Source organism: Canis lupus, chromosome 4 (genome assembly GCF_048164855.1).
Source record: "Canis lupus baileyi chromosome 4, mCanLup2.hap1, whole genome shotgun sequence".
NCBI lineage: Eukaryota > Metazoa > Chordata > Mammalia > Carnivora > Canidae > Canis > Canis lupus.
The window spans coordinates 30,333,901-30,354,624 of NC_132841.1; the positions used below are offsets into that span (position 1 = coordinate 30,333,901).

At 56.8% G+C, this 20,724-nt stretch overlaps 1 protein-coding gene across 5 annotated transcripts in view; it reads left to right on the plus strand.

The window, feature by feature from the left end:
* The window catches only part of TSPAN14 (tetraspanin 14), a 55,249-nt gene extending 39,623 nt beyond the window's left edge, over window positions 1-15,626 (plus strand). For all 5 annotated transcript variants that reach the window (XM_072823798.1, XM_072823796.1, XM_072823799.1 and 2 more), the window contains 7 exons: window positions 3,509-3,559; window positions 5,150-5,296; window positions 6,848-7,018; window positions 9,249-9,374; window positions 10,534-10,578; window positions 12,648-12,767; window positions 13,797-15,626. In XM_072823798.1, coding sequence (XP_072679899.1) covers window positions 3,509-3,559; window positions 5,150-5,296; window positions 6,848-7,018; window positions 9,249-9,374; window positions 10,534-10,578; window positions 12,648-12,767; window positions 13,797-13,868 — 732 coding nt within the window. In that variant the 3' untranslated portion in view covers window positions 13,869-15,626. The remainder of the gene's footprint in view (window positions 1-3,508; window positions 3,560-5,149; window positions 5,297-6,847; window positions 7,019-9,248; window positions 9,375-10,533; window positions 10,579-12,647; window positions 12,768-13,796) is intronic.
* The last annotated feature ends 5,098 nt before the right edge of the window (window positions 15,627-20,724 follow it).

Sequence of the window (20,724 nt, forward strand, 5' to 3'; positions counted from 1 at the left end):
GTTTTTATTTTTTATTTTTTTAAGATTATTTATTTGTTAGAGCACAAGCAGGGGGAGCAGCAGGCAGAGGGAGAGCAGAAGCAGGCACCCTACTGAGCTCCCCTCAGGAGCCTGATGAGGGGCTTGATCTTAGGACCCTGGGATCATGACTTGAGCCAAAGGCAGACGCTTAACTGACTGAGCCACCCTGGTGCCCCCCAGGTTTGGTTTTCATTCAGTCTGGCTGTGTGACTTTGGGCAAATAACCAAATGCTTCTACATCTGAGCTTTCCTGTTTGAAAAAGAGGGTAATAGTAGCAGTGTGATGGGGTGTGAAAGGGGTCTTTTAAGTGTATGAAGTGTTTAATGCACTGCTCAGCACCCAGGAAAGAGCAGTACTGCTTGCCGTTGTGACCACCTGATGGTCCAAGGCCGGCCTCCCTTTGCCCTTAGTGGGAGTTAGGCCCCATCTTTTGGGAGGGGATTTAATCAGGTCATGAAAGAGAGACAAAGAAGGTTAGTCTGAGGCTGGAAAGCACCCAGCTGAACTGTCGCTCCCAGATGGTTGGCAGCCAGGGACAATAGCCCAGCCCTGGACCATCTGCCCCGGAGAGATCAGGGAAGAGGCCCCATTGGAAGCTGGGTGAAGCCTGGCAAGGGTCCTGGCCTGGCTCATGCACGGGGCTGTTCGGTGAGCTCCCAGACACACCACTTCCCCTGTCTGGTCCTTCCTCAGGCTCATCTCTAAAATCGGTCCCCAAAGATCCTGAACCCACGATGTGCCATGTGATTCCCCCCACCCTGCTGGTTCCTGTCATTCTGGTGCAAGTTAACGTTAGCTATTCCTTTAAATCAGAATGGAAAAAAAACATGACCCCCTTTCTTAGTCCCCAATCATTGCAAGAGAAGGAAATTGGTGCTGCAGCAGAGGGAGTTGGCCATGACTCAGCCAGGGGTCTCTGAGGAGCAGGAGTCTCTCCCCACCCTCCATGGTAGGCAGGCTGTCATAGAACTCGGTTAGGCAGGGGCTGCAGTGCTGCTGGGGACACTGGATGAGGCATAGGGCGCGACAACCTCCAGGACAGCTTCCTGTCCTGCTCCTGATGCCTCTGTAGAGGGCCTGGCTGTGCATTGGGGCCAGGCGGAGCTTTCACTTGGCCCCGTTTGCTCTGAATGCATTTGGAGGGAATGAGACTCGGCAGCACGTCTGGGAGAGAGCTGGGAGCACGGGCAGAGGCCGCCCCGGTCTTGGAGCCCTGGTGACTCACGCACTTGCACCTAGCCCGTGCCGACTACAGCCACGCCCTTGTGCAGGCTCGTGGGATGCAGCCCTGAGCAAAACAGTACGCGTGTAGGTAGACATATGGCTCGTGTGGTCTAGGGTACGTGCCACGAAGGAAACCAAGCGGGAAGGAGGTCAGGAGGGAAGGGCGGAGAGCTGTCCTAGGATGGTAAAGGGAAGCGCCTCTGAAGAGGTGAACCGACGGCGGCGTGAAGCGAGGCAAGCCCGCAAGGGACATGGTGGAGGTACATTCTAGGCTGATGGAAGAGTGTCCAGGCCTTGAGGCAGGGATGAGTTTGGTGAGTTCCAGAAACAGAAGCAATGCCAGGTGGGCCTGGAGCGTAGACGTGTGCGGGCCAAAGCCTGGCCGCGTAGGCCCTTGTGGGCCTTCAAGGAGTTTGAATTTGATCCTAAGCGTGAAAGGAAGTAACTCGGTGAGTTTCGAGCAGGGGGGTTACCTGAGCTGTTTCTAAAGGATGGCTCCAGTTGCTTGGGGAGCCGGGAGGAGGCCCCTGCAGGGTGGACCATGAACAGGTGCGAGCAGAGGGCAGGGAGGAAACCGGCCAGAGGCATTACTCGTTCTGAAGGTAGAACCAACAGAGGGCAGGGAGATTGGCGGTCAGAGGGAAAGAGAGGCATCAAGCGTGACGTGCAGGTTTTCTGATCGAAACTGAGTTGAGTTGGCTGTGGTGCCGTTTAATGAGAAGGGGGAGGGTTGGCGGAGCTGGTTGGGGCAGGGGGAGAGCAAGGCTCCCTTTGGGCACGTGGCAGGACTGAAATGTCAGCTGTCCGCCGTGCACAAGTCAGGTGGGCCTCAGGTGCTCGGTTTGGGAGGTGGATCCGTGGGTGAGCTTGTAGAGTGTCTCAAGCCATGTGAATTACGGCCTCCTCTAGAGAACCCGGCGGGGGGGGGGTGTCCCTGATGGAGGCTGAGCCGCAAGAGGGACCAGTGCTTCGTGTCGGCAAAGCTGAGCGCCTCAGGACAGGAGGGGATGGCCGGCTGTGTGTCTGGTCAGGTTAAATCAACTGGGAAAAAAGACCTGACCTCCAGGGCTGGCAGGAGGCTAAGTCACCGGGGACCTCAGGCGGTGGGGGCAAGGCTGCGGGCTGGGTGGTCAGTGCTTGGCCACACTCAGGCTTGCCTGCGTCAGACACTTGGGGCGGGAAAGGAGGTGCTCATGGGTCCCACCCTAAACAGTGGGCACGTCAGCATTTTCTGAAGTTGTGTGATTCCGAAGAGGTGGCCATCTCCTGGGGCTTTCTTGAAGGGGCCTTGCCTGCCCACCCCAGGCCCCACCCGGGGCCGGGAGCAAACAAAGGAGGCAGGGATGTCTTGAAGGGTGAGGGTGTGCCTTGGAGAGGTGAGTCCTAGACCAGCCTAGCCCTGCTGTTTGTCAGGAGGTCCTGGTGAACGGCAGGCAGGTGCCAGCGGCCTATAAAGTACTTAAGCAGAAAATCGGGCAGCTTAATTTTCAGAGACCAGGTGTTTTGTTTTATATGGAAAAACCTCTGGTTTAGGAGCCTGTGGGGTGTATGCGGTGGGGGGCGGGGAACCCTTTCCGTTATGGTGCACGTGAGGCAGCACCTGGTCCCAGTGGGGTCGGGGGGCGCCTTTTCTGGGGTGGACGCGTCCTTAGGCACAGGCCTGTTTTAATTCAGTAACTAATAACCCAGGACCATGGAGCACAGGTGTGCCCCACGCAGCGTGTAGGTGCCACGGGCCCTGCGTCCCCCGCAGTGGTGCCCAGTGCTCTGGAGAGAGGCTCACCTGGCCCGGGGAGCCTGTGAATGCACCTGTGGAGCTGTCACGGTGCCCCAGATCCTGCACCAAGGTGAGCCGAGGGGCTTTCGGATCACAGAAGAAACAGGGCAGGGCCTGATGTCTGCGACTCTGGCCTCCAGGCTCTGCTCTGGCTTCTTCCTCTCTGCTCTCTGGGGCAGGGGGCCACTGTGGGTGAAGGAGTTTGTCCAGGGGTTCAGGGAAGGTAGGTGTGGGTTATGCACAAAGCATGGCCTTCCCTCGGCTCTGGGGTAGAGTTCCCGTCACCTGCAGGGACTGGGGGCTGCCTTGCTCCTGTTCTGCCTGCAGGGACATTTGTCGGGAGCGACCCTTGACTAGTGGTGTGGATGCTCCTCTAAGAAGTACGTTCATGGTGCTCATTTCGAATCTAACCTCTCTCTCTCTCTCCCTCCCTCCCTCCTTCCCCACTTGTCTCCCCCCCACTGCCCCGTTCCTCCTCTGCTTAGTTGGCTGGAGTTGTCTTCCTTGGAGTTGGACTGTGGGCATGGAGTGAAAAGGTAGGTGTCCATGTTACCAGGACGGTAAGCATCAGGGAGCCCGGACCAGGTTTGTTCAGCTTTAATTGTTGCTTCATCCAGACTCCTCCCCAATGAGCACTCCGGCACACGGTAGTGGCTTGCCCTGGGCCTGGCTCTGCGTCCCCGTGGTGGGGTCACTGCTGGGGGCCACGGCTGGGCTGGGCTGGTTGGGCTTTTGAGGTCCGCGAGTGTGGGGAGCCTGTTGTGCTGTTCCCAGAAGCCTCAGGTGGCCTGGGGGCTTGTGTGCAGCTGTGTCCAGGGCGGGCCTGGGGCCACCTCTGCTCCTGTCTGTGCCTCCGGGAGCCAGCAGGTCCCTGACCACAGTTGTGTTGATTCCTGTGTTCTTGTCCTTCTGAGGGCAGGGGCAGGGCTGTGTTACATGCCCCGTGGGTGCCCTGAGGGGTAGAGCCAGGTCCCTACACACCTGGGAACCTCCCGGCCCAGCCTGTGCAGGAGAGGTGAGGTGGGCAGACCAGGGTCTTCCTGTCCAGAAGGACAAGGGCTGGTGTGAGGAGCATGGGGCCAGGCAGGAGGTGGTGGGAATTACAGCATCCTCTTGGGCCTCAGGCACGGAACCTTCCTTTGCTTCCAGGAGAAGGAGGCGGGAGCACTAAAAGATCTACAGGTTTTCTTGCCATGGCCTTAGGAGGTGAATAAGGCCTGCCTTAGGGTTGGGGCATCTTCAAGGTAGCCTGTGAACCCCTAAAGGTCAGGGGCTGAAGTGCAATATCGCTTTGTCCTGCTGACCGTCTCTCAACCCTGTCCCTGCAAACCGTGACTCATAGCGCCACCGTGTGGCCATCTGAGCAGCAGCAGCTCCTCCAGCTGAGCCCCGAGCCGAGACCTGGGTGCCCCCGGGTGCCCCTGGGTGCCCGGACGGGTGGCTCCTCTCTCTTCCCTCCTTTGAACCCTACAGGACTGCTCTGTCCCTTTTGGTTCTCACCAGCCACACGGGACTGTATGTATTTAAATTAGTTAAAATGAAACCAGTTAAGGTTCCGTTCTTCAGTTCCACTCAGGTGCTCACTAGCACGGGGACCAGTGGCTACCATTAGGGACAGTGCGGGTGTAGAACACCTCCCATGATCACAAAGGGTCTTGTGGACGGCGCGGCCTTCGCCTGCCTTTGGTGGGCTTTTTCCACAAGAGTGTGCGCAGGATGGTGGGGTTCTCCAAGTGGCCTAAGCCGCCACATAGCCAGAGGCCAGGGTGAGGCTCTGGCCCCTAAGGTGCCTTGACCAGAGGCCTCAGGGGTCCCCAGGACCCCTTCCACTCCAGGCCTGGCATAGGCACCCTGCAGTCTACAAAAAAAGCTTGGAGTGTGCCTGGGGAGGGACTCACAGCCAAGGCGCAGCCCAGGATTGGTGCCTGTGAGGGCCCTGGAAGCCAAGGTGGGCAAAGATCAGGGGGCAGGGGCTGCGCTCTGTGCTCCGGCCTGGCTTTGAATGAGAGGATGGAGCCTCAGAGGACAGGTCCCTGTCCTTATTTTATCTTTGGATACAACCAAGCCCCCCTCCCCACGAGGCACCCTTGACTCCCTGAGGCTGATGCTGTCTCTGCCTCTTTCAGGGGGTGCTTTCTGACCTCACCAAAGTGACCCGGCTGCATGGGATCGACCCTGTGGTGCTGGTCCTGATGGTGGGCGTGGTGATGTTCACGCTGGGGTTCGCTGGCTGCGTGGGGGCCCTGCGAGAGAACATTTGCCTGCTCAAGTTTGTGAGTAGCCCCAGATCCAGGGGTGGGGGGGGGGGGGTCAGGGAGGTAGGGGTGAGGCCTTTGCTGGGCAGGCTTGTGAAAGCTTACGTGGTGGGGGGGGGTAGCTCTTGTGGGCCCCCGAGGCCCCGGCAGTGTGGGGAGGATGCAGCCCTTGTTGGTACCTTGCTTCCCACCGAATGGTAGGCCACGGGGAAGCTGTGGGCCAAGCTGGCTCCCCGGCCCTGGAGAAGCCGGGCCCCCCGGGGTTCAGCTCCCTGAGGGAAGGGGTGGCTGGGCAGCCAGCTCCTCGCCCCCTCCCCTGCGTCCTGTTTCCCTCAGAAGTTCCAGAAGTTTGAAACGAATTGTTTGTTTGCTACTCACCTTTGCCCTTCTTGGCTAAGATCAAAAGATGTTGCCAGTAAAGTTAGGAAATCGGTTCCCTCCTCCAGGGTGTGTAAATCTGTTGGGATGTGCGGTGCAGAATCCTTAATTTCCTGCCAGAACCGCCAATTACTAAGAGTTTGGTTTTATATTTAGATACAAATTCACATTGAAATGCATTCAGTTAAAATTAAATAGCACCTGGTGGGGAAAACACATAATCGTGTTTTGCAATATATTATTTGTGGAATTTATTAGATCAAGCCTTCTCTTCCCTGGGCTTAATTTAAAAAGCAAACACGTGGGTTTTTTTTTCCCTCATTTTTTTTTTCCTCCTCTTAAAAATATATTTAGTGCCTTCCTTCTCTGTGAGCGGTGATTGCGGTTTGGAGGGCCCTGTGTGTACACCCGTCTGTGTGTATGTGCGGGTGCTTTCCGTGTCCTTGACCTTCGGCTGCTGTGGCATGGCTGCTTACAGCGCAGGGTGACCGGTGATGGCAATGGTCGGGAGAACTCACGCACTGCTGGCCAGATGTCTGCCAGGTGGGGGGTGCGGGTGCGGTGGGCCCTTGCAGAAGAGCAGCACTGTTGTGCCCAGGGGCGCTGTGCTTCTGGAGAGGTCTTGCCACACACAGGGTGGGTAGTGGTAAAGAGCCCTGCCGGGGAACTCACGTGTCCCTCGTGAGCTGTGTATACTCAAGCAATCTACCTGCCTGGGTGACCCTCAGTTTCCTTTTCCTTAATGTGTGGGCGACGCATTAGATTTCTAGCAGCTTGGATGGTTGTGTGTGTGAGGAAAGTGGTCAGAGCCTGTGTCTGGGGCACAGCCCTAAAGGAGCCAATAGCCTGGTGCGGGGTAGGTTAACCATCCCTTACTGGGATGAGGCTTCCTTGTGGGGTAGGGGGGCTACATCACAGGAGAGGGGTGAGGCAGTGGCCTGGAGCTTTCTCGTCCTTTCCCTCCTCTCTTACCAGCACTGTCGTGATGTGGGTGGGGATGCATGTGTCCACTTAGAGCTGGGGCAGGGTTGCCGGCCAGGACCCAGGGATTCCTGGGGGCGCCAGCGCTGGTCTCCTGGATGTGGAGCCCACTCGCCTTGTGGCAGGCGTCGATCCTGGGTCCCGCGAGGTTTCCCCTGGCTGGAGGCTGCAGGTGTCATAACTCTCCATCGGGTTCTTGTCCTCGTGCAGTTCTGCGGCACCATCGTGCTCATCTTCTTCTTGGAGCTGGCCGTGGCCGTGCTGGCCTTCCTATTCCAGGACTGGGTGAGGGACCGGTTCCGGGAGTTCTTCGAGAGCAACATCAGATCCTACCGGGACGACATTGACCTGCAGAACCTCATTGACTCCCTTCAGAAAGCGGTAGGCACCCCTGCTCTGGGCGCCCTGGTAGAGCATGGGGGTCCCCAGTGGTGCCTGCTGCTCTGGGCACACGTGCCTGGCTAGTGGGAGGTGCGCCTCCCGGCTCTGGTCGGTTTAGCTTTGGCTGCTGGTGCCTGCGCACTGGCACAGGCGTGTTCGAAGTGTGTCTGCCCCCATCTGCAGGAGGCAGGCATCTAGCCGCCCTGGCGCCCTCCCCCAGGGGCCCAGGCCCCTCCGCCCTGGCCAGGTGGCTGCAGGCCCCCAAGCGCTGTGCGTACCCAGGGACGGGTCGTCCCCTCCCCTGGCGCGTGACTCACCGTCTGAGGCTATTCCTGTCCACTTCCTCCCCGGGACCTTTTCCCCTTCCTGTTGGAGAGGGCAGACCTGCCTGGAGGAAGCTTCCCCAGATGGCGAGGAATGTGACCTCCCTGGAATATGTCCCCAGGGGCCTGGCTCAGCCGTCCCAGGCCTTGGCCTTTACTGCAGCTGGCCTCGGTCCCCTGCGTGCGGCTGCACCTGGAGGCCTGGACCGCAGCGTCCCCGCCCCGGGGCACCGCTCCCCGCGTGTCTGATCCTCTGCGCGCTGCCGGAAAACCTCGTTTCCTCGGGGACTTCACATGGAACACTTTGGTTCTGAGAAGAAAATAATCAAGAAAGCATTAAAAATAACTGTGGTCTGCTCTCATGTTCCCTGAAACTTGTTTACCCTTCTGTCCTGTATCCCGGCATCTGGCAAAACCACGTCGGGGCCAGGGACCTTTCCCACGTTGGAATAGTGACCTGCATTCATCTGCGAAAGCCCCAGCCCCACCATTTCCGACCCTCCCTCCCCACCATCCCTCCCGAGCCTCCCCATGCCGGTCCCCATTGGCACATGGCTTCCCTGGCCTTGGGGAGAGCCTTGGGGATGTGGGGGCGTGGCTGTGCTGTGGGGGCGTGGCCTGCAGTGGGTGGAGCCCGGCCGTGGGGGCGTGGCCTGCAGTGGGTGGAGCCCGGCCGTGGGGGCGTGGCCTGCAGCGGGTGGAGCCCGGCCGTGGGGGCGTGGCCTGCAGTGGGTGGAGCCCGGCCGTGGGGGCGTGGCCTGCAGTGGGTGGAGCCCGGCCGTGGGGGCGTGGCCTGCAGCGGGTGGAGCCCGGCCGTGGGGGCGTGGCCTGCAGTGGGTGGAGAGCCCTGCTGCGGGGCGTGGCCTGCAGTGGGATGTGCCAGTTGGGTGGGGTTGCTTGGGCATGGGCGAGCCCGAGCTGTGTGATGTGCCCATGCAGTGGGGCGAACCCCCGCCACGTGGGCCTCATTGTTAGTGTTCTCCAGTGTCGTCCTTTCCTCTTGAAAAGAAATTCTGCAGGGGTATTCAGTAAATTGTGGAGACTCCTCATGCTGAAATATTCGGTATTCATTAAAGCAGCTGGAACCATGGCAGGGTAGACGGCCGGGGGAGACGGCATTTTATCTTAGAAATAAAAGAAGACAATCAGAAATCCTGGTTGTGTATTTGTTGTGATCACGGCCACAGCCGTGTCAGCAGTAAGGACACGTGTAAAAATGGGAGTCCACTCCTGGTCGGGGATGCCGTTGACCTCACACTGCTGTTTTCAGTGTGTTTGGATTCACAGTTTTTTGGACAAATGGCATTTCTCTTTGTAACTATACCAGATGATGGGGGTAGTGGGAAGGGGAGGGCAGGGACCCCAGGTTAGGGGGGCAGAGTAATGATTATGTTACTGTTCATTCAACTGCGACTGTTACGTCGCAGTTCTGTCCTTGGGGTCTAGCAGCTGTTTTCTGTAAAGAGATACATTAAGGGAACCAAGGTCAAGTTGGAAAGGTCTCTGGGAGGAAGACACTCACTGCCCACTGTCCTACGAGAGAACTGCATCAGAGGTCCTGTGTGGCCTCAGACGGGAGTGAGGAGTCCGCTCTGGGCTGAGGGGAGCGGAGGAAGGGGACGCTCCGGGGAGGCTCTGGACCGGAGTGCTGTGTCCTGGCGGAGCCAGTGCTGCGTGCTGGATCCAGGAGTGGTCATGGCTGAGGCTCCTGGTTTCCTTCTTTAAAGGCTACCTAGGTGACCACGCCCCACATCTCCGTGCATGCGGGAGGTCAGTGGGGGGCCCTGATTTGTCTGTGTGGTATGTGGGGCAGCGCTTAAACCTCGAATCCCTGATCCCCTGTGGGTGGTCACAGCCCTGGCTCTGAGCCAGAGTCCCCTGACAGCTCTTGGCTTTTGTGATCACAGAACCAGTGCTGTGGGGCCTATGGCCCTGAAGACTGGGACCTCAACGTCTACTTCAACTGCAGTGGTGCTAGCTACAGCCGCGAGAAGTGTGGGGTGCCCTTCTCCTGCTGTGTGCCGGACCCTGCGGTGAGTCGCCTGCCCGGGGCTCGCCGAGCAGTTTCTGGCTCTCTGAGCGCTCTGGGCTGCTTCTCTGCTCTGCTCTGCTCTGCTCTCTCTCCACCTACCACTGTTGGGCTCCTGCAGCTCCGAAATCCTATATGTATAAACCCCAGGCACATTTTTGCATGGCCTGCCCTGGCTCTAGTGTTCTGGGTGAAGCAGGGGAAGATTAGTAGGGTCCCTCCCTTGAGGGGCTCTGCCTCAGGGCACCTGAACGCAATGCTCTAAGTGTGGTGAGCCCTGGGACCCCTCTTCACTGTTCACTGGAGGAAATGGCCAGTGCACAGAAGCCCCCACTGGGGAGGTGGGGGTACTCTCCATCTGGGGGCGGGGGGGAGAAGTGTCTCCTTTCTTCTTCACCTGTTCTCATTTCCAGTCCATGGCCCAGGTCCCTGGGTTCCAGAAACAGGGCTCTTGGGATGACTTGCAAAGGAGCACTGAATGTTTGGCAGAACTGAGTCCTTTACAGCTCTTGTGCTCAGCTGTGCCTGGTACTGGGCCCTGGGGCTCTGGGCAGGCAGGGTGTAGCCACTGTCACACAGCTGACTCCCCAGCCCAGGAGAGGCTCGGGTTTGCTGTGGCTGCACAGCAGGCGCCCCGGGTCCCCACTGTGACCGTGAAGTATTAAGCCAGTAGAATTTACATCTCCCAGCACAGGCAAGGGCAGACTATGACCCATGCGCTGGACCCGGCCTGCTCTCTGTTTTTGTATGGTCTGTGAGCCAAAAATAGTTTCAGCCATTTTTAAGTGGTTGACAATCAGTGAAAAGAAGGATAATATTATGTGACAGGTGAAAATTTTATGAAATTTAAATTTCAGCATCCATAAACAAAGTTCTACTGAAATACGGCCACACGCATTCGTTTATGTATTGTCTGTGTCTCCTTTCATGCTACGAGAGCAGAGGTGAATGGTCGCTACATACACGGGCCTCCCTCACACACACAGTAGGCCACTTTGTCCTAGTCTGAAAGGTTAGTTGGCATTGGGATTAAAGGATATGAGCTTTAGTGGAATTTGAACAGGTGTTTGCTGATGTTCGGTTGGAACTTTTCTAGAGCCTTCTACCTGACTTCTTAAGAGAATGAGAACAAAGATGACCGTTTTTTCCTGCTTTTCTTACAGCAAAAAGTTGTGAACACACAGTGTGGCTATGATGTCAGGACCCAGGTGAGTGCATACGACTTGGAGCTCGTCAGGTTTATTCCCTGTGGTCCAACTTCCTGATTTAGCACAAGTGCAAATTGGAGTGGGTGAGACTAGGGGAGGTGCCATCTAAGCGGGGAGCGAGCTGAGTAGGAGCCGCTGGCAGTAAGACTCTGGGGAACAGTGATGGGGTGATTCCCAGCCCCGTGAACCGCAGTCACAAAATCTAGCAGTTGCTGCATTAGTGGAAAGAGGTCAGATGAGAGTTTGGGGAACAAAGGCTACATTTTTAATGGCTCCTTGGGGGGATCCCAGGAGGTGTCTATTCTATAGCAGTTCGGGATGAAGCTGCAGGAGCACATGGCTTGGTTTAGCCACCATATGGAGGTGGGGTGACAATAAGGAAGGAGATGGATCTTATGGTAGGAGAAAGGCTCAGTCCCCCAGGACTTTCTTCAGGCTGCAAGGGGCGTGGAGTGGAGAGAAGTGAGTACCCCCCACCCCACACACTGCTTGGTGGCCTTTAGTGGTATGAGTGACTACTGTTCTGAACGAGGGGACTTGGGGCATCTCCAGGTGCCCCTCCTGATGGCCATAGACACCAGGATATGTGCCTCCGGTTTGGGAGACCTGAAGCCCTTCTGTAGGGACCTCTGTCCGTTGCACAGGGGCGGGCCTGTACCAACCTCGGCCTTTCATTGTCGCTTGCATTAGATTCTAGGGCTGTCATAACCCAAGTCCCGCAGATTGTGGCTGAAACAACGAAAACGCTCCTCTGAACTTGAGGTTCGAAGGTCATCAGGGTGTTGGGAAGGTTAGTCCGAGGCCTCTCTCCTTGGCTTGTAGGTGACTGCCTTCTGTGTGTGTCCCCACATGGTTCTCCCTCTGTGTCTTGTGGGGTCCTGATCTCTTTCTTTAAGGACCCCAGTCATATTGGATTAGCACCCACCCTAATAATCTCATTTTAATTTGTTTGCCTCTTCTTTTCCATATATTTGTCGTTCTCTGATGGAGTTAGTTTGTTTAGCATCCATCCGTGTTGTTGCAAAGGGCAAGATTTCATTCTTTTTTTTATGGCAGAATACTATTCCACTGTACAAATATACCAAATTTCTTTTTTCTTTTTTTGCCGTATATCTAGGATTAGAGTTTGGTGTAGAGCCAGAATAATGGTTAGGGTTAGGGACGTTTTGAGTGTGTGTGCCTATTGTCTGGTGGTTCAGAGACCTCTCCAGAGGGAGAACTTGAGAGTTAGGGTTCTGGTTAGGGTTAGGGTTTGGGTATGTGCCTGGTATCCTGCAGTTTAGAGACCTCTGTAGAGGGGTGTTTTAGGGTTAGGGTTAAGGGTTGTATTACTTCTTTTAAACCCTGTCTCCAAGTGCAATCAGGTTCTAATGAATTGGGGGTTAGGACTGCGACATCTGAATTTTAGGGGGACCCAGTTCAGCCCCTAACCCCATTAAAACGGATTACTGTCCCATCAGTGTTGCCATGGGTGAGGCTGTATGTGGGCAGGTGGGGGTGAGGTGGGCCCTGTGTGCTGGAGGCACCTCCCCTGTGCCTACTGAGCCTCCGCTAGGGAGCAGGATCAGAAGGATCAGAAGTCCCGTTGGCTGAGGACTGTTCCTGCTGGCTCTGGAGCCCAGCTCAGCTGGGCAGGGGCCACACTCTGGGAAGCCACTCTTCCCTCCTTCCCCAGCCAACTGCTCTGACTCAGAATATGCTGAAGGCCCTTCTAGTTTTTCTCTTTAAAGGGGCATCTTCCTTCTCGGAGCCCCCAGGCCCCTCCCTGTCCTTCAGATGTGGGCTCAGGGCGTGTGCCAAACCAGTCCCCCTTTCCGTCTGGGGAGGGCCTCACAGGAGTGGGTAAAGACCACCGGCAGGGAGCCTTCGGGCAGGGTATGAGAGGTGGGTGGACACTGAGGCAGGTGGGTGGCAGGTGTCCTGAAGAGGTCGTCTGTCCTTGGCACCTGCCTTCCCGCACCCTGGCTCCCACCGAGCTTCCCCCTGCCAGCCTCAGGAGCCCTCTGGGGAGCCCGGGTGGGGACATCCTGCATGTCTTGGGCTCAGGTCGCTGTGTTGTTTCCCTGCAGCTGAAGAGCAAGTGGGACGAGTCCATCTTCACAAAAGGCTGCATCCAGGCGTTGGAGGGCTGGCTGCCGCGCAATATCTACATCGTGGCAGGCGTCTTCATCGCCATCTCCCTGCTACAGGTTCGTCCCCCCTGCCCTTCATGGCTTTCTTTGTCCTTGGGGTTCACACCTGTGTGTTTGAACCAGATTTCAAATGTGGGAGGACTGGTGGCCAAACAGTGGGTTGGCTGGCTGGTGGCTGCCAGGAGAACTGGGGGGGTGGGGGGTGGAGGCAAGAACTCGGCACGTCAGAGAAACCAGGAGGTGTCCGGGGTGCTCAGGGCTTCGGAGGAGAAGCTGGCAGTGCCCAGGCAGCCTCTGGGACAGCTGCCGCCACTGCATGGAAAGTGCATTGTTTAGCTGTTCTGTTGCCGTGTAAAGGGGGCCTGGTGTGGCCGCGGTGCCGCCAGCCATCCCTGCACCCCTTCCTCCTTGGCCCCTCGGTGTGTGTTGAGTGATCTCAGATGGAGGCTTAGACACAGAAGCATCTCGAAAAGGAAAGAACTAATTTACTTGCCAAATGGGCAATCAGACTTCAGAAGGGCTGGCTCATCAAATATAAACCGCAACTGGAATTTAAAGGGGAAATAAAAAAAGCCAATTTCCTAAGGTTTCTGAGTTCATGTTAGTCTGTTCCTGGTAGAGAAACCGTCTTCCCACGTGATGATTCTGGTCACCGAGGTCAGACGGCAGGCAGCACAGCTAAAATCAGGGAGGACCTGGTTTTTATGGTGGAAACCAGGTTTACAGGAAACATCAAGATTTATTATTTTATATCAAAACCAGTCAGGTGACCCTGCTATTTTTTCAGGTACGTGGTATTGACGTGTCTGGTCCTGTTGGAGGCCGGGCTTCTGTGCTGCCTGCCGTTTGCCCCAAACTTCTAGGCCCCACGGATATAGCAAAACAGGCCCCAGGACTTGCTGTTTCCTGGTGGGTGGGTGTTGTCTTGGCGTCGACCCAGTCATCCTCTCTGTGCCGGGTCCTCAGTCTCTGCAGTGCGGGCCTGGGGCTGCTGTGCAGCGCGGGGTGTCCTGCACACCTCGGGCTCTGCGCCTGCCCTCTCCTGCGGGCCCCACCACTGATAGGCTCTGCTGGCTTTGGTTTCAGATATTTGGCATCTTCCTGGCGAAGACCTTGATCTCGGACATTGAGGCGGTGAAGGCAGGCCATCACTTCTGAGGAAGAGAAGTGAGCAAGCAGAGCTGAGCCGTGCCGTGGAGGCCAGAGCCCGTCGCTGTTGTCAACTGGACATCCAGAGGGTGAGAAGTGGATGCACCGAGCCAGAGCCAGCACCTGTCTTCGGCATCAGCGTGACATGACCTCTCTGTTTCTGTTTGCTGCTGCTGAAGACTGAGGAGCCCCCTCGTACCTGCACAGACTTGTGATGGGGACCACTACCCCCCCACTCGGGGTCTACCCAGAGACAGAGAACATGTCTTTAAGTGAGGGTGGCGACCCTGGGGGACAGAGGCTCCCCTGGCTGTGAAAAGGGCCTGACTCAGTTCTCCCGGAGACTAAGTGTGTCTGCAGGGCAGCCAGGCCTCCCCACTCGTGTCATCGGGTCATCGGTGCTGCCCCGGAGGGCAGCCACATCTGCTGTGAGCGGGACATGGGGGGGTGGCCCAGCAGACATGGACAAGGCTCGTCACAGCAGCAGCTGGGCGCTGCCTGGAGTCGGGCAGGGGAAGGGGCACAAGTGGACCATGGCACTGGGGCCTGTGGTGTCTGCACAAGTCGGGGAGTGTTTGCAGGATCCTCAGCCATGTTCAAGTGAGCCTGAGCCATGTGTGGACTGGTGCCACGGAGTGCCTCCTCTGCTGCCCCTCCCAGGGCAAGAACTGCCTCCACTCCACAGCATTATGCCCCGATGGCCCGGGGATGGGGAGCACGGGCAGGGTTCTCCTCTGAGAGTCGGCGCTCCCTTTCTTAAAGCGTGTAAATAGTTTATTTATAGGGATAAGAATGTTCTCACACCATTTCTTCATTTCCTCTGGCCTCCCCTGCAAGCAGCCTTACACGGGGTCCGGGACTGAAGCCATCCCTTTCAGTTCCCTCGAGTGTCTCAAGAACCAACCCCATCAACTTCTCCTTTTCATCCCTAACAACCCGGGTGCCCATACACGCTCCCTCTTCCCCTGTGCACCCCGGCTCACATGCATCCACTCCCCTCCCCAGCTTGGCCTCACTGTCTTCTGGTCTTGGTGCTACTGAAACCGTCACCCGGAACTTGAATCCTGACACACACACCCCTTCTCCCCCATCCCCCGGCAAGGCCAGGGAGCCCCAGCCAGAGGCGGCCAGCCCGGAACCTTCGACCAGGGCTCCCGTCGAGGCCATGTGCTAAGGGCCGCTGGCCGGCCTGGCATTTGCCTCTCCCTGGAGAGTGAAACTGCAGCCCCGCCCCTGTGTGGAGCCGCAGGCCCCAGCCTGCAGCCGTGTAGGAGCTCGGGATAGTGTTGATTTTTTTTTTTTTTTTTGCTAACTTTTGTGAAGGCCTCCCTCCACTGTCCCCAATGAGGATACCTGCCGTGACCATGTCCACCCCTCCTGGCAGGGCTATCCTGGGGCTTGCTCTTGGAAATGAAGTCTGTCTTACGTACTGAATGGTCCCCCTCCACCCTCGCCACCCCCGACCTCCCCGCTAGGGATAGCTGGGATGTTTGTGCATCTTTGGCTGGGCTACTTTCTAATGCTTTTCTGGATCTCGTACCAGTTCTGTCCTCATCGTTCAGGGATTGAGTGCTACCTTCACTTACTTGCTGACGTGTACATGCTAGTATGGTGTATACTGGTGGGTGTTTGTTGATGATGTTATGAGTTTTTGTTTTTTTACAATTTTCTCTGTAGAATAGAGGAAGAAGAATGCTTGTGTTTTCATGAAGTGAGATGCTTTTCTTTGACTGCCAAACTCTTTTATGGAATATATCTTTATATTAATGCTGTCGTCTCGGTGGTTTTTGTCTCGAGTGCCATCAGGATGGCATTAGGCATCGCAGTGGGAAACCCGGCTGCCAAGGGAACCAGGGGATTGGATGTCGCTAGACATGACAGGACGGTGGATGGCAAAGGCAATCCGTGGTTGGCACAGTCTGAAATAACTGTCATCAAGTGATTGTCTTTTATTTTATTTATTTTATTTTTTTAAGTGATTGTCTTTTAGATTCTGTGTGCCACTTTCAATTTTCCTTTGAATGGAGGTTACGACTGGAACAAGTGGGTTTGTGGGTTATGCCCAGCTAGGAGCATGAAGCAAACGTTGACTCTGTAGGCCAGAGGAAAAGCATTAGGCTACCTCTGTTCAGCCCCGGGCAGTCCGATCCAGCCAAGAGAGCTTGGGGACACTGGGTGGGAATCTGGGCCTGCTGCTCACGAGTGTGGCCTGGACCTACTGTCCCGTCTGTGAAGGGTTAGTGGCCTTGCCCACCTTGCCATGTACCTCTGACCCATCCTGCCCCGGGGAGATGGTGGCACAGACCGTCGCTGCTGGTACATGGACTCCTGAGAGCTCAGCTTCCCGGACAGCTCCTGCTGGCCCACCTGTCGAGGTCGACCTGGTGGCTGGACCCCTTGCGAGTCTTGGCAGCTCACAGCCCAGCTCAAGGTGAGGACTCCCTAAACTGTGGTAACTTGTCCTATGACTTTTTCAGAAGTTCAGTTTGTTTTTCAATTAGTTGACAAAGCTGGCCGTTTCAGCATCCCCTGTGACTCGGCGTGGTTGGCTGAGAGGAGAGGGGAGGCCCAGCGGAAGGGGTGCAGGTGGGGCCAGCTCCAGCAGACCATTCCCCGCTCAGGCCCCGCTCCCTGCCTTCCCAGACCCCAGGGAGGCCAGCGTGACCACGTCGCCTGCTCGCCCCCACGTACTCCCCGTAACCTTCCTGGCTCTTCCCTTACCCTCCCCGTGCCCCTCCTGCACGCCCTCTTCTCAGGACTCGGCTGCATCGTTTTTTCTCTCCCTCTCATACCATCACTTGTTTCCCCATCCCCTAAAGCTTGCCCTGGCCCCCTTGCCTGCCCTCCTTTCCTTTCGTGGGGAGGCTCATTGTCTGGGCTCTTTTACCCCTGTCTGCTCGTCCAGGCCCCCAGCGCTGTTGGCGTCTGCAGCACCCAGTACTCTCTCTGGACCATCCTTTGCTTCTGTAGCCCAGGCTCACCAGGTCTCTGACCCTCGCCTGCCCGTCCTTGTCACACCTGCCACTGCCCGGCTCCCCAGGCTCCAGGGGCGGCCCTTGCCCCAAGGCAAGGCTGTAGGCTGGGCAGAAAAACCATCTGTGCTGGTGCTCTGGAAGCCTGGGCTTGGTTTCCCCCACGATTAACGATAAAAATGAATTGGATACAGAAGCTCCTGGGACATAGGAAGTGCTCCGGGTACTTAACAGTTAAACTCGGTCACCAGAAAGCTCCAAGGAAGCTGTTTTCGTGCCCAAAATGTGAGACTCAGCGAAAGGGGAATTCCTGTTGAGGATTTGGAAGCTCTAGATTCAAACTCTGGAAGCCTGCCCCAGAACCTGTACCCATTAGAGTAGGTTTGGCGTCTGCTCCCTCTGACTTTGGAATTTCGGCTCCTGCTGAGCAAAGCCACACCAAGGGCAAGCCTGGGAAGAAGCAGTTTCCTGAAGGTTGTCCGGCTAACAGGGCTCTGGGGCGGCTCAACAGGCGTTTGGAGGAGGCAGGGGAGAGCTCGTTCATGCATCTGTACCTGGATTTGAGAGAATATGGGGCTCAGCTTTGCTCCCAAGACCCTGGCTTTGGGCAGCAGGCTCACTTCCCTGCAAGGCCAGAGCTGCTGTCCACCAGGCAAGCCCACAGAGGTCTTTCCGCAGGGGGTGGTCTTTCCCACGCGGCCTTCTCTCCAGGGGATGCTAGGGAGGGAGCTGGCCGTGGGGTGGTGATGGGCACGCGTAGGAGTGTGGGCCTCTGCAATCTTACAGACCCCAGGCAGGAGCCCTCCAGAGGAGGAGGCCAGCCCAGAGACCAGCAGAGAAGGGACGGCCTCAGTGTCCCTCAGTGTTGGTAGCAGGGGCCACCTGACGGCTCTTGGTCTGCAGCCTCAGAGCACAGAAAGGCGAGGTGCTGTTGCAGTCAGTCAGCCCAGCACCCAGGGCGGCGTCCTGTCCTGGGAAGGGCCTGCCCAGGCTCAGGGGCTCAGTCACCCAGAGGCGCAGCGCCTTAGCTGGCCCGGGGGAGTGGAGTGACTGGACGACCTTCACAGGTGCGCGTTTCCAACCCTAGGGTCATGCGCGGGGCCTGCCCACAGGGCCACAGGGTTTTTAGGTTGTCTGTCCCTAAACTGTGCTAACTTGTCCCAAATAATGGATCTTGGTAAAGATGCTTCCATAGGCTTGTGTGTGTTATTCCAGAGGCTGCTGCCTGGCCTGCCAGGCCCGACGGGGCACCCCGCAGTTCCCAATCACCCGGGCGCCCCGCAATCCCGAGAACCGCGTACCTTGAGTGCCGTCGTCGTCGTAGCTCCCTGTGAGCTCAGCAAGACCTGGCCCTTCCTCCCTGGACTGCATGTGTGGGCAGCTGGTTCTCACAACGAGCCCATGCCTCTGGGGTCTGCAGGGCGCCTGCAGGGGGTGCCGTGGAGGAAGGACTGGGAAATGACTTCCAGGGGAAGAAAAGGTCAAGACTGCCTTCCCGTGGATGCTGTTCTGGTGACAGTTACCAACTTCTGAGAACCGGGCTTCGGAGGAGGGAGAGGAAATGAAGTCTTCCCCGGGGAGGTCTGAGACCGTATTTCCTCACTTGGCCTCCTTGCCCTGCTCTGCATCTTGTAGTCCAGTGGGGGCTTCAGAGACTTGGTTTCATAACCACCAAAATAAATTACGGTAATTTTATCACCTCAAACAACTTTAAAACTAGTCATTTTATATGTATAGGCAATCTAAAGACGTGCTAGTGTAATGTGAAAGAGTAGGTTTCCTGTTCCCCAGAGGCAACCACTGTTGAGTACCCTTCCAGAAAATGTGGACGTGTTTTCAAATATTTTTTTTTTCAAACATCTTTTTCACACAAGTGAGCATAGTATTTTAACATAGCCTTTGACAATTAGCATTGCATCATGTATCTCAGGGCCCTCTCTCCGCGAGTGTCTACCCATCCACGGGGCAATGTCACGGTCCCACTGCCCACGGCGGGACTGGCCGGCCGGTGAATGAACCTGGCTCTATTCAGGGGATTATGTTTACAGTCGCAGGTAACAGAAAACCCAGTTCAAACTGGTTTATACAATGAAGGGGAGGTTTTTGGCTCCTGAAACTGGAAAGTCCAGAGGTGGGGTGAGTTTCGGGGTTGGTTTGATCCCAGTGGCTCATTGATGCCAACAGGATCTGGTTTCTTTTATTCTCTCTGCTGTGCCTTCCATCGTGTGGAGGCAGCCGAGGCAGAAGGCAGGGAAGACGCATCATGGGCAACCTGGGGCCTTTCCGTGATGGGAATGGAATGGCCGGGTAGTGAAGCCATGGAGGGAAGCCCCTGCCTCCAACCAGAACCCCCCGTGCCTGTCCTTGCCCTTAAACCACCTGTCAGGGCAGCAGACGCCTGTGGATGGGTGAACGTCGAGGAGGCTGCCAACAGCCCTCACGATGCTTCTGCGGTGGATGTTTTAGTTGGTGTGTTCTGCTGTTACAGGGCCTTCTAAAGACTCCATGGTGTTTTGTTGTTAGAATTATTTTGCAAGGAAAACATGTTTTTGAAGGAGTTCTCTAGGGAAGTGGACTGACACTGTAATGCCTGGGGACTCGGGGGTGGGGCATGCCCGTCGCTGCGAGGCCGTAGCTGGGGTGCTGAGGGTGCTACGAGCATGCGCATCCGTGATGGAAGTACGGGCTGGTTCTGGACCAAGGAGTCTGGGTGGTGGGGCGGCAACGTCTCTCCAAGGACTCCACCCAGGAGCCCGTGGCCCTGTCACAGCCCAGGTTGCACAGAGAGGCTGAGCAAGTCGGGCAAGGGAGCCCTCGCCACCTGCTTTGCCCTGGGAGATGGGGTCACATGGGGACAGTGTTGGGTGGCATCCTTGTTAACAAGTGGAGGACAAGCATTCCAGATGCAGTGCTGCCCCCGAGGTTGCATAGGGAGTGAGCCGCAGGGTCCGGGCAGACACAAGCCTGGCATCTGCCAGCCTGGCTGAAGCTCTAGGAGGTGCCACTTGCAGCCCCATCACCCTGAACGCCCTGGTTCCTTGCGACGGGGCTCTGGGGTCCACACAGCTCGCTGCCTGATTGCCGCCCCTGGCAGCTTGGTTGACCCTGCTCCTGGAGGAGGGTGGTGCTCACTTCCCCAGGGAATCAGGTACATGGAGGCAAAACCAAGGGAGAGGAGGAGGTCTGGGCCCTGTGGGACCACGTCCTCGGTGGAGAGGGGGTTGGGCTGTGGGGGACTCTTCTGCTTCCCCTGCACTGGCAGGCTGAGGAACCAGCGTCGTGACGTGAGAGGAGGACAGGTATCCGTTTGGGGGGATTCGTTTGGGGTAGGACCTGTGCCGTGGTGGCGAGAGGCCTGAGGTTGAGTTTGGGCTTAAAAAAAAAAAAAAATTAAATTAATTTAAAACTTAGTACCCTCGTTTCCTCCCTTGTAAAGTGGGGATACTTATCTTCATTTCTCAAGGTGTCCAGGAATATTCAGTTAATTTGCAGAGATGAGAGCGCGGGGAGCCGTGACTCCCCAGCCCCCTGCGACTCGCTAGCTGTGTGGCTTTTGGCAAGTTCCTTCACCTCCTCGAGCCCTTTTTAGAATATGGGGATGGTAATTCCCCGTTGTCCTCGTTGTGAGGATTAACTGGGACGGGGCAGGTGAAGTGTTTAACACGGGGCCAGGCTCCCTAGCATGTGCCTCCTGAATTTCAGCTGATAAGATGACTGAGTCCCCCCAAGCCGAGTTGCCTGGGCTCCAAGTAACAGCTCAGCCTTCCAGCCAGGCTGAAGCGAGACGATCCATGGATCCATGTCTCCGTCCTCCCAGGAACGAGGCCTGGAGCTCCGTAGGGAGACTCAGCAGGCATTCAGAGTGCAAGGTCTGTTAGTTTTCTGTGTCATTG